Source organism: Physeter macrocephalus, chromosome 4 (genome assembly GCF_002837175.3).
Source record: "Physeter macrocephalus isolate SW-GA chromosome 4, ASM283717v5, whole genome shotgun sequence".
Lineage (NCBI taxonomy): Eukaryota > Metazoa > Chordata > Mammalia > Artiodactyla > Physeteridae > Physeter > Physeter macrocephalus.
The window spans coordinates 5701768-5714005 of NC_041217.1; the positions used below are offsets into that span (position 1 = coordinate 5701768).

The 12238-nt window shown below is 39.7% G+C and overlaps 1 protein-coding gene across 6 annotated transcripts in view; it reads left to right on the forward strand.

Moving 5' to 3' along the window:
* Positions 1 to 12238, forward strand: part of KCNT2 (potassium sodium-activated channel subfamily T member 2) — a 395778-nt gene that overhangs the window by 327985 nt on the left and 55555 nt on the right. For all 6 annotated transcript variants that reach the window (XM_055084010.1, XM_024130664.2, XM_055084011.1 and 3 more), the window contains one exon: positions 597 to 708. In XM_055084010.1, the coding sequence (XP_054939985.1) occupies positions 597 to 708 (112 nt within the window). The remainder of the gene's footprint in view (positions 1 to 596; positions 709 to 12238) is intronic.

A 12238-nucleotide genomic window follows, 5' to 3' on the forward strand; every position in this document is an offset into this window, starting at 1 on the left:
AGAGGAGGTAAATGGAAAGAACGCTAATGCAAAACTCTGGGCAAGTGGGAAGTCTCAGGATCCTTCTAGAACAACACCATCATTTGAGCCACGGCCTCAATTCATTACAATGAGTTGTTATCTCAGTTAAAATAGTTGCTCTTCTCAGAAGTTCATTGTAACAGGATTTGGCATTTAAAAGCACATACTATGAGGACAGGGAACCATAGAAGATCAAAGAACTCAATTATGAACAATAAGCTCATCACAGGAAATTTTTGCCAATCCGGATATTCATCTGACAGATTTCTATTTCAATATTATCCATGAGGTAACTTCTTCAATCGGCTTTATGAATTTGTGGCGAGAAAATGCCTAATAAAAGCCAAATTACTGAATTTATTTTTCTTTTGGTGCTAAAATGTTGGTTAAAATATTCTTTGGGCAAGAGGGTTTCATTTTTCTTGCATTGCGCAGAACAGGTGATGTGGCGTGGCCTGCTCTTATAATTGCGTGTAGTTTTATGCCTACAGCTAGGGATCACTCATAAATATGTTGTTATTAAAAAATACCATATTGGATTGTTAGTGTAATGCAAATGTTTCTTTGAAATGCAGGTTGTTTTCCAGTCTCAGTATTATCACAGAGCTCACCCACCCAGCCAACATGAGATTCATGCAATTCAGAGCCAAAGACTGTTACTCCCTTGCTCTTTCAAAGCTGGAAAAGGTAAGAATTCACATCACGAAGTAAGTTGCATTTAACCTTTTGGGTTGAAAGACTAACTCTAAAATTTCTACATGTAGAAAGAAATGCCATGAAATAGTAAAAATAAAAAATGCTGTTTCGAATTCCTCTATGGGGGCTAAAATCTTAATTTATAATTTTTTAAAAGTATGGATTGATGGATTTGAACCATTTATATCACAAGTGAACGTGATGGAGGTATCTCGTTCCATCATCATTCATCATAAATTGAAAGCATGAGATATGAAAGAATTAAACTCAACAGGAATATATATACTCACTTATAATGTCCATTATTGATAATATCACGAGTGCTATGTCAAGACATCTATATTTATATAGGAATTTACAGTTTTCATAAATCCTTAAAGTCCTAGAAAGCGTGTAGGCTTTGTTGAAAGTCAGTTCCCCAAGGAGATAATATGAGACACAAGCTCACAATCTGAGACAAAGCCAAGTTTATTGCTTACGTAAGGGAGGCTGTCACCGCGAGAGAGCTTTTTTTGTTTGTTTGTTTATAAATATTTATTAAAATTGAAAGTGTTTGCTCTTCTATCCCATGAGCATCCATCCTCCTGCCTGTCACCTGTTAAGATGCATGACTGCTGTCATAAATGCCCTTGGAATCTTCAAGATAACAGAACATCTGCCTTTGCTTAAAACTCCTTGTTCCTTGCCTTCCTAGCCAACAGCTCTCTTCACAACTTTATATAAAAGGTCTCCAAAATTTGTACCCCAAGTGAGCCATCCATGAATAAAAACATATAACTGGGATCCAAAAAAAGTTGGCCTGGACATGTCAAAGACTCAAGTCCACCTAAGAAATAAGAGTGGTTTTATAATAGCCAAAGATGAATTTTCTCCCCACAAATCTAAAAAATGCCTGCAATCAGATAGAGCTAATTAAGACTCAAGAGAGCTTTGTAAATGTCTTGGAGTGGGGAAAGGAAGGTCAAAGTTTATCAAGAATTGGGAATTGTATTTAATGAGGCTCCTTTCAAGTGGGGACTTATTAGGATCGGGAAGAGATGAGAATAACGCTAAGGAAGACAGTGGCGTTGTTGCAAAGTCATGTTATGTGGACAGAAAGGTGTGGTTTTCGTTCTTGGAAATAACTAGAGGTTATTCAGGCTTCGTATCCATCTCAAAGAGACGTGGAAAGGATTTACAATTCCAAGTTTTTTTTAAGGAAACTCTCTAGGAAAAAGAAGTGGGAGAGGGGAGTTTTCTTTCTTTTTTGGCATCAGGGAAATTCATTTTTTTTTAGATTTATATTTACCCTTGCATCTTCTAGATATTTCCCAAGAAGGATACAAAAATCAGTACATTACCTAATTATTAGGAACAGAGGAGTTAGGGGAAGTGGAATTGAACCCAATGGTTTGAATGCTATAAAACCATGGAAAATCCTTTTTTAATTCACTTATTATCATTTTTGTCCATTGAAATAGGATCGTCACACAGAAATGTTTTAGACTGTTGTGCTATTGTGGGTTGAATTATGTCCTTCCCCCCACCAAAAAAGATGTGTTGGTGTCCTAACCTCCACTACCTCAGAAGGTGACATTATTTGAAGATAGGGTTTTTACAGAGATAAGCAAGTTAAAGAAGGCCATTGGGGTGGACCCTAATCCAAAATGACTGGCATCCTTATAAAAAGGGTAAAGTTGGACACAGAGACAGACACATTTAAAGGGAAGACAGCCATCCACAAGCCAAGGAGAGAGGCCTGGAAGAGACCCTTCACTTCCAGTCCTCAGAAGGAACCAAAACTGCCAACACCTTGATTTCAGACTTTGAGCATCTAGAACTGAGAGGCAATACATTTCTGTTGTTTACGCCGCTCAGTTTGTGATACTTCCTTACGGCAGCCCTGGCAATCTCACACACGTGCCCTCAGTGATAATGGTAACTGTTCATTTCTAACCAGTGCTTCTTATCACTTATACGTATACAGCTAGTTTACTGTTTAAAGTAATTATCTTCCTATATTCGTATTCTAAGCACAGGGAGGTATCTTTAGTATTAGGAAGCTGATCTTTGTTTCCAATATTCAAATACATTCCCAATAATATTTTCTAGAGTTACTGTTGGCTGAGGAAGTGGTGGATTTTTATTTTTCTGGACATAATTATGAATATCATTTTATTCTACCTATAATTAGATGCACTTGCACCTTCACAGATGGGGCCTTCACCTTTAGAAACACAGTCAAGGTTTTGAATTTAAAACAGACACCAGCTTGGCTGCCTAAGGCACTTTTTTTGGTCATGAAGTGGTTGTCATTCAAATTTAAGAAGTGACAGGATTTGCAAGAATGAGTGTGGAAGGTTAGCCTTCATTGAGCCTGGTTGCTGATGTTTTCCTGGTAGACTTTGCATTCTAGTAGATATGTTGTTGCCATTGGTAATAGAGGAATACTCTTCAAGGTTTCTCTGGAAGCGACAACTCACTGGAGAATATCCACAATAATAACTTCCTAATGGACCAGACCGTCATGCTTTAGTTTGTATTTTTTTCATCTGATCATTCTTTCATTGTTGCTGAGTTGTTTTATTTTCTATTACATTATCTTTCTTGTCTTGGATATTGACATTACCTCACTGCTACTGTTTACTCAAAAATAGTCGTCCCTCGGTATCCGTGGGGGATTGGTTTCAGGACCCCTCCCTTCTCACCCCCCACCCCCAGCAGGGACCAAAATCTGAGGATGCTCAAGTCCCTTATATAAAATGGTGGTGTAGTATCTGCGTATCACCTACGCACATCCTCCTGGGTACTTTCAGTCATCTCTGGATTACTTATAATACCTAATACAATGTAAGTTCTATGTAAATAGTTGCCAGTAGGTGGCAAATTCAAGTTTTGCTTTTAGGAACTTTCTGGAATTATTTTTCCCCAGTATTTTCAGTCTGTGGTTGGTGGAACTGGCAGGTGTGAAACCTGCAGATACAGAGGACCAACTGTACTTCCCATGTTCAGTCGTCGATCATTGGGTCATTGACACCCCTCCTAAAAATCTGATGTAGTGGCCATCAGAAACACAGTATGAGAGCTAAGCAGAGATGGATGGGAAATGTGGCAGGTAACAAGGAACCCGAAGAGAGGAAAACCACAATAGAAAAACAAGAGAAATTTTTGTCTCGTCTCCCTCTAAAGACTTATTTCATTTCTCTTATTTTGATGCATTTCATAAAAATGAATTTTAGGGCTTCCCTGGTGGCGCAGTGGTTGAGAGTCCGCCTGCCGATGCAGGGGACACGGGTTCGTGCCCCGGTCCGGGAGGATCCCACATGCCGCGGAGCGGCTGGGCCCGTGAGCCATGGCCGCTGAGCCTGCGCGTCCGGAGCCTGCGCTCCACAATGGGAGAGGCCACGACAGTGAGAGGCCCGCGTACCGGGGAAAAAAAAAAAAAAAAAAAGAATTTTATTTATGCTTATGGTGCAATTTGCTTCAAGACTGCTTTTAAAAAATTGCTTTTGAACCTTCTCCTGTGATGATCATAATTACACTTTAGCAATCATACGGTAATTACACTTTGATGTAAGAAGCAAGGTAATGAAAAAATGAGATGAATAATACGGTGTAATAAAAAATAATAATACTTGGTCTCTGTCCGTGGTTCCTGACGCAGCGCTTCAAAAACTCTTGGAATTTCCTAAGTGATAGGAGTGTCTTCTGTTATTCATACCTCTCAACCATGCCTGATTTTATGTTAACAAGGCAACTCATGGAGGGGCCCCTAGACAGCTTCAGGATGAAGGCTAGTTGCCAGAAAAGCAATGACATGATTAGAAGATTGAAAATTTCAGTACCTCCTCACCTCCCTGCTTCCAGGGAGGGGAAAGGGGCTGGAGATTGGGTTTAATCATGTGGTTAATGAGTTAATTAATCATGCCTACATCATGAAACTTTGATAAAACTCTGAAGAATGAGGCTTGAGAGCTTCCTGATTGGTGAACATATTGATGTACCAGGAGGGTGGTGCCCTCAGACTCCATGGAGACAGAAGCTCCTGTGCTCAGGACCTCCCAGACTTGCCCTGTGGGCCTTTTCATCTGTTGTTCATTCGCATTCTTTATATTAAGATGATAATCATTAAGTATAGCACTTTCACATGTTCTGTGAGCGTTCTGGAAAATTATTGAAACTGAGGTTGTTATGGGAAGCCCCAGATTTGTAGCTGGATGGAGAAGAAGTGCTGTTGGTTTGGAGACACCAAGGACTTAGAGATGGTGGCTGAAATGAGAGCAGTCTGGTGGGACTGAGCCCCATAACCTGTGGGGTCTGAGCCAATCTGAGTAGTGAGTGTCAGAATCGAATTGTAGGACCCCCTGTTGGTGTTAGAGAATGAGTGTCAGAATATAAACAGTCATGTCTATAAATCATATATTGCTATGTAGTCAATGGTAGAGCAAAATAATACACATGGGAGATATATTCTGGGAGAAATAGGCAAGAATATCATTGACTTTTTAACATATTCACCGTCTTAAAGCCAGAAGGCAAAATTTTACATACTCTCAATTTAAATTCAAGCCACTAAATATTCTCTGAGCACCTACTATGAGCCATATGCCTTCCTCAATGCTAGAAGTTATGAATTTGAATAAAACCCATAGAATTTGTAATTTGACGGGAGATAGATATATCGGAACAAACAAAAACACATTGCCATATTCTTTTTTTTTCTGTCCAAACAAGTTGGACTACTTTTTATTCATAATCTAAGTGCTATAATGGCTGAGGGAGAGTTTGGTGCTATCTTCCAGATTCATTAGGAAAATTTCTTATCCAATTTTTAAGAAAATATTTACCTTCCCCCATATTGGTCCAGGAAGAATATGAGAACGCTAATTAGTTTCTATTGCTTTTTTTTTTTTGCGGTACGCGGGCCTCTCACTGTTGTGGCCTCTCCCGTTGCGGAGCACAGGCTCCGGACGCGCAGGCCCAGCGGCCACGGCCCACGGGCCCAGCCGCTCCGGGGCACGTGGGATCTTCCCGGACCGGGGCACGAACCCGTGTCCCCTGCTTCGGCAGGCGGACTCGCAACCACTGCGCCACCAGGGAAGCCCTCTATTGCTTTTAAATGTAGTAAAGCACTGCCTGATCTCCTCTAGAGGAGTCATGATATGTAATTTATATGGATAACTATTTTAATATACGAATGTATCTATTAGGAATGTGCATAGCGAAGTCCAGTGGCTAGGACTCGGGCGCTTTCACTGCTGGGGCCTGGGTTCAATACCTGGTCCAGGAAGTAAGATCCTGCAAGCTGTGCAGCGCACCCAAGAAAAAAAGAAAAAAAGAGTGTGCATAGTGGTATGATTTCACACAACAGGTTCAAAGTTGTCACAGGCTGAATGTTTATGCCCGCCCCACCAAAATTCACATGTGTAATCCTTCAACATCCTTTCTTTCTTTATTTCTGAACCCATGTGTCTTTCAGAAGCTTCCACTTTTCCAAATTTCTCCATTCTCAGGAGCATCAGGGCCTTCGCGGGAGAACGGGGTGCAGGAAGCCATTTGTGTGTATTGTTTGTAAAGCACATATTTCTAACTTATAAGTGGCGTGGTTGAAGTCCAGTTTGACCCATCACTCCTAGTGTATGGCTATTGTCTCAGTATAATTACTAGGAGCTCCTGTCAAGGTGTCCTGATGTGGATGATTAACTACATAATCACCCTATTTATAAGGCAAGGACCACTTGTATTTTAGTGTAGGAGGATAATAACATTGCTTGGAAGACCCTGCATTCCTCTCTAAGATAAGGAAGAGGGTCCCGCACCCCCCAAACTCCTTCAGCATGAACTAGCCTTGGGTTGACTTAAGGGTTTTTTGGGACGTGGGTCTGAGTTAGCCTTGAGTCCTCATAAACAAGGTGGACTCCCTGAGTGTCCATCAAATGCACCCCCTCTAAGCTGCTACTTAGACTGGAACAGATGTGTGTTCCAGGGTGTGCGTGTATGTGTGTGTGTTTGTGTATGTGCATGTGTGCATGGGTGTGGTGGGAACCTGCTCTTTCCAGTAAGAAGAAAAGTGGACATGAAGAGAGAAATGCTCTTTATTACTCGAATCGCCTCCTCTTTCTGTTTGCAATATAAAGAGAGGAGAAATGAGAGAAAGAGAGAGAGAGAAATTGATTTAAAGCTACCGATGGCCCAGGCTCCTCTCTGTCTCCCCAGTTCCCAAGCACACACTCCAGTGAGAGGCTCTGATAGGAAACCTGTTCTGGAAGAGCCAGCGCATCTCAGAGCGGCTGTGCAGAGCCCCTGTGATGGGGTACCTTCTGTAGAGACGAGTCTCTTTCTGGGGAAGGCACTGTAAACAGGATACATAAAACCCTAGCAACTCATTGAAGGCTTTGGTATTTTAATATAAGGATTTTCTGTATTTGCATCCAAAAGGCCACTCCCTGGGCAAGCAGTTTTGTGAGAGGAAAGGCAGAGTTAGTTTGCCCAGGACTTGAGAACTTGGATATAGGATTTGAGGGTTGTTGGTGAACTAGGGTAGGGACAGGGAGAAAGAGGGAGGAAAAGAGGGAAGAGAAAGAAGACGTTATGTCAGACAGTGTAAAGAAGGTCAAGTAGGATGAATGGTGAGAAAAGCCAATCGCCGAGAAAAGACGGATAGAAACCATTAATTTATGCCAATAAAATTCTTGACTTTTTTCACCTCCCACACCGTTCTGCTAAGTCCAACAATTTTATCATCTCTTCCATATGGTACTGGATGGACACAGTTGAAAGAAAACACAATTTCTGCCAGAAACAAATTCCTTCTTCCAACAAAAGCATAGGTTTATGATAACAAACCAAATGAAATAAATAGGTAAGACCAAGGGTATTAAAGTGTCTGGGATCTTTTAATACTGATTTGGATTTCTCAGATTTCTTTTAGGTATTTTTAGATAAGTGGTTGTTAGGAAAACACAAAATCATCATTGAAACTTCAGTTGAATCTAGAATTTTACTAAGAAAGCAAATATGATATGCCTGAAAAAAAGGTATTATATATTTATACTAGAAGCAATCATAGAAATATTTACTATTTTTTATATTTATATAAAAAATTTATATATTTTATATTTATATAAATTTATTAAAAATTATTTATTTGTGTATTTATTTATAATAAATTTATAATAATTTATATAAATAAAATAAAATTTATAATAATTTATAATAAATTTATAATTTAAAATTATTTATTTATATAAAAATTTATATAGTAAATTATAATTTACTATAATTATATTTTATAAAACACAATAGTCAAAAGAAATACTAAAGTCAGAGAACTTTATATAACACAAACCTTGCAGATTTTCCATCTTCAAACCTAAAGAACCAAAGTGAGAAGAAGGGGTATTGAGTAAACCTCAAAGTGTTTCCTTCTTCCCTCTTAATATAAATGTTATAAACTTTATGCAACAAATTTTCACTAGATGTAGGCAACCACTATAAGTGGAAAGGATTTGTTCCTTCGTTCAATAGAATTTCATTGACTGTGTGCCAGGCGTTGTGTTAGGCATTGTCCTGGGACTCACTGAGCTACCTGAGACCAACAGTTAACTAATAAAAAAATAAACGAGGAATTATAGATTTCAGAAGAGCTCTGAAAGTCATAACAGGGTTATATTCAAAAGTAACTGGGGGGGCTTCCCTGGTGGCGCAGTGGTTGAGAATCCGCCTGCCGATGCAGGGGACACGGGTTCGTGCCCCGGTCCGGGAGGATCCCACATGCCGCGGAGCGGCTGGGCCCGTGAGCCATGGCCGCTGAGCCTGCGCGTCCGGAGCCTGTGCTCCACAACGGGAGGGGCCGCAACAGTGAGAGGCCCGCGTACCGCAAAAAAAAAAAAAAAAAAAAAAAAAAAGTAACTGGGGAACGCCCACTTTAAATAAGGTGATAACGTAAGGTCTCTTTGGGGAGGTGCTATTTGAGCTATAATGATAACACCAGACCAGCCCAGTCAAAACTTGGAAGTGTCAGTACAGGAAGAAAGCAAGCAATATCAAGTCCACAAGGTGATGCATGATTTGATGTGTTTGAAGAATTACTAGTAATTGAAGACAGTAAGTGCTTACTATACATAATACTTTTAGATGTTTTATCTTGTTTATTATAATGGCAATGCAATGTCATCACCAATATGAACCCCATTTCACAGGTGATGAAACAGAGGAACAAGGAGCTTAAGTAACTTGTACAAGATCGTCCAACCAGGAGTGGCAATACTTGACTGGTCACCTTGTGTGTCTGTAGAATCCAAGCTCCAAACCACTGTGTGTTATACTGTCTGTTGGATCCATATTTTTAGCAATTGGACTTTTCTACTAACCTTGAAACTCAAGTCCAAATTAACTTACAGTCTTCTCTTCTTCCACATTTCCTTTTTTTACAGAAGGGCACACTTATCCACCCAGTTATCCAGAAAGTGGGGTATCATCCTCATCTTCTCTCTACTACCCAATTCAGTCAAAAATCCCCTCAAATTTAATGTCTGACGTCTAAATATATTTGAAGAAGATCTGTTTCTGTAAACCTTCATTTCTCACTAGAATTGCTGCCTTAACACCCTCGTTTAACTTGCTTGGTCTCCCCGTGCCACCTCCCCATTTCCAGTCCATTTTCCGTATTGTCATCAGAATGGCCACTCTAGAAAGGTGGCCATATCACTCCTCCTCTTAAAAAATATGTAAGTTTTTTCTCATTACGCTAAAGATACAATTCAGAATTGTTAACATGATTTCAAAATGGGTTCATTGTATGTCCTGTTTTTCCTGGAACTGTCCCAATGTACACCCTTGTTTTTCAGTGTAATTCTTGATAACATCCTTTTGCCTCTCAAGTGTCCTGGAACTTTAACATCTAATTCCTGGCTCCTGTTCCAGTCTCACTTCTGACCTCCTTCTCCAGCCCGTGCACTCACACTCAATGCTGTATTCAAACAGAATTGCTCATAGTTCCTCAAGTCTTTTCAGCTTTATTCCTGTCCAGCTTCTAGCACGTGCTGAACCTTTTGTTTATAACTTTCTGCCTAACTCCTGCCCTTCCCAAATTTACTGGCTAATTTCTACTCATATTTGCGTGTCCACTTAGACATCACTTCTAATTCAGTCTCTCGACTTTTCCACCAGAAGACTATGGTAGACGCCCTTCCTACGTGCTACCCAAGCATCTACCCCTGTTTTGTTGCATATTTTCACCCCGGTGTTTTCCCTATTTGTTACTGGTATCACGCACAGTTTGTGAGTTCTAGTACACAAGGAACGCATCCATATTTGTTTACTAGTGACTGGTCCATATTCAATGCATAATAATTCTATATTAGCAGAATTTATGAGTTCTATACAGGAATTCTGTATGCCTAGCACCAAGGATAATGCCCTATGTAGAGTAGACTTATCAACATGTATTTGTTATTTGTTAACTGACTAATTTAGTAAATAAATGAATGAGTTAGTGTTTGATTGGAACCTTTAATAATGAATGATTTATAAAATGATACTTATCAATAGGATTCAGATGTGTGGAAAAAAGAAGAGAGTACCTTTCCTTCAGTGTAAGCCCTGAAGGTAAAAGAATATTTCTGTATTTGGAAAATACAGTGTATGAACTGGAATATGTAACTGAACCAAAAATTTTTTTAATTAAATGTGCTACGTAATGTAGTTTAACTGAAGCATCTATGTAAATGTAGGTATATAATAAAAGAGAACATTTGAAATATTGGTTAAACCTTTATTAAAATTAGAGAACAACCCACTGGATTTAGGAAATGTAACTTCTCCGTCAGTAAATCATTGAGCAGGGATAATGTGAGTGAAAGAAACCACTATATGCCAAAGACCACCCTGCCTCCGATCCACTGAGCTTACCATAGACTCAAGTTTTTGTCAGGAAATTCTTAGGACAAGCTCTTTTCATGAAGGTATGTTGCTTTTTCACAGAAATCTTGCCTTTGAGTTCTCCAGGCATGTATTCTTCAAGAAAGTCTGAATCTTAGAGTAAACTGATTTTAGATTTGTGAACAAAAATTTACATTATTGCAATTGTTGGTATATGAATTGGCAGCAGAGTGTTGGATGACTGGGAGTTACAAAAGACTAGAGGTTGGGAAATTAATAGTCGGTTTAAGCCCCAGCAAGTACTGTAGCAGTAGGATGCAAAGAGGGAATAATTCTAAGATAATTCTAAGGATAAATGCTGGGGTTTGGAAATGTAATGGATGGACTTGGGAGAGGGATGCGGAGATGGTGGTCAGAGATTCTCTGATTGACTAGTCAGTACCTTTGATTAACTCCTTAGGCGATTATTCAGCATGATGAGAAATTCATTTTAGTAAAGCATGAGATTAAGTTTACAGAAAGATATTCATGATCAAATTTCATATGATATTGTATAGACATGCTTTGTAGTGAACTATAGTAGCAATAATTTCTGTACATGATCAAGGGTTTACTGCAGCATTTCTTTTCCTGTTCTCTTTTTTTTTTTTTTAAGGGTAGTATTAACAAATGACAGGAGTAGAAAAGTCAACATAAAGATTTTAGAAGGAGAACCTACAGGACGCAGATTTGTGATGCTTTGGATGCAACACTTTTGGGTTTTGTTTTGTTTTGTTTTTTTGCGGTACGCGGGCCTCTCACTGCTGTGGCCTCTCCCGTTGCGGAGCACAGGCTCCGGACGCGCAGGCTCAGCGGCCACGGCTCACGGGCCCAGCCGCTCCGCGGCACGTGGGATCTTCCCGGACCGGGGCACGAACCCGCGTCCCCTGCATCGGCAGGCGGACTCTCAACCACTGCACCACCAGGGAAGCCCTGGATGCAACACTTTTGGATGTGATTCTGAAAGCTTTTATTGAGCGTTGTCAAATTTGTAAGCTTCATAGGGATGGACATCATATTTATAAATGCCCTTCTATAAGTGCTACCATAGATGTGAAATTCTTGACCTTAATATCGTCTTTGAAAATGTTAAATTGAGAATTCTGTTAACTTACGTTTTAAGAATTGGCGTATCGTATTACTGCAAGAGATTTGATTTTCAGCACAGTGCAACATTCTTTCAAATGCATATGTCTTTTTTTCTAATTCCATTTTGTTTTAAAGCACATTTTAAATTTGTTTTAAAGCACATTTTTAAATGTAGTAAAAGTTGTCTAATTGAAAAAAAAAACAACAACTATTCAGGCTGATAGTTGTAACTGAACTTTGGGAAAGATGTGAACGCTAATGTGTGGGTTTAGAAGTCCTAAGATGAGATATTTAAAGCCAAAAACTAGACGGTTACACACTGAGAGAGCAGAGGAGAGGCTGGAGTTGGAATCATGTTCTAATCACTAAATTATGGCTTTTCTCAGTCTTCCTCCGACTTGATTTTTGAACAGTATTTGAGACCACATCTTCCTCTACAGCTGGAACGTGCTCAGTGTGTCCGGCTCCCCGTCTGTGCAGCCACTGTGCACTCCCTGCCTCCCACCCACCCCAGCCCCACGTACGATCACCT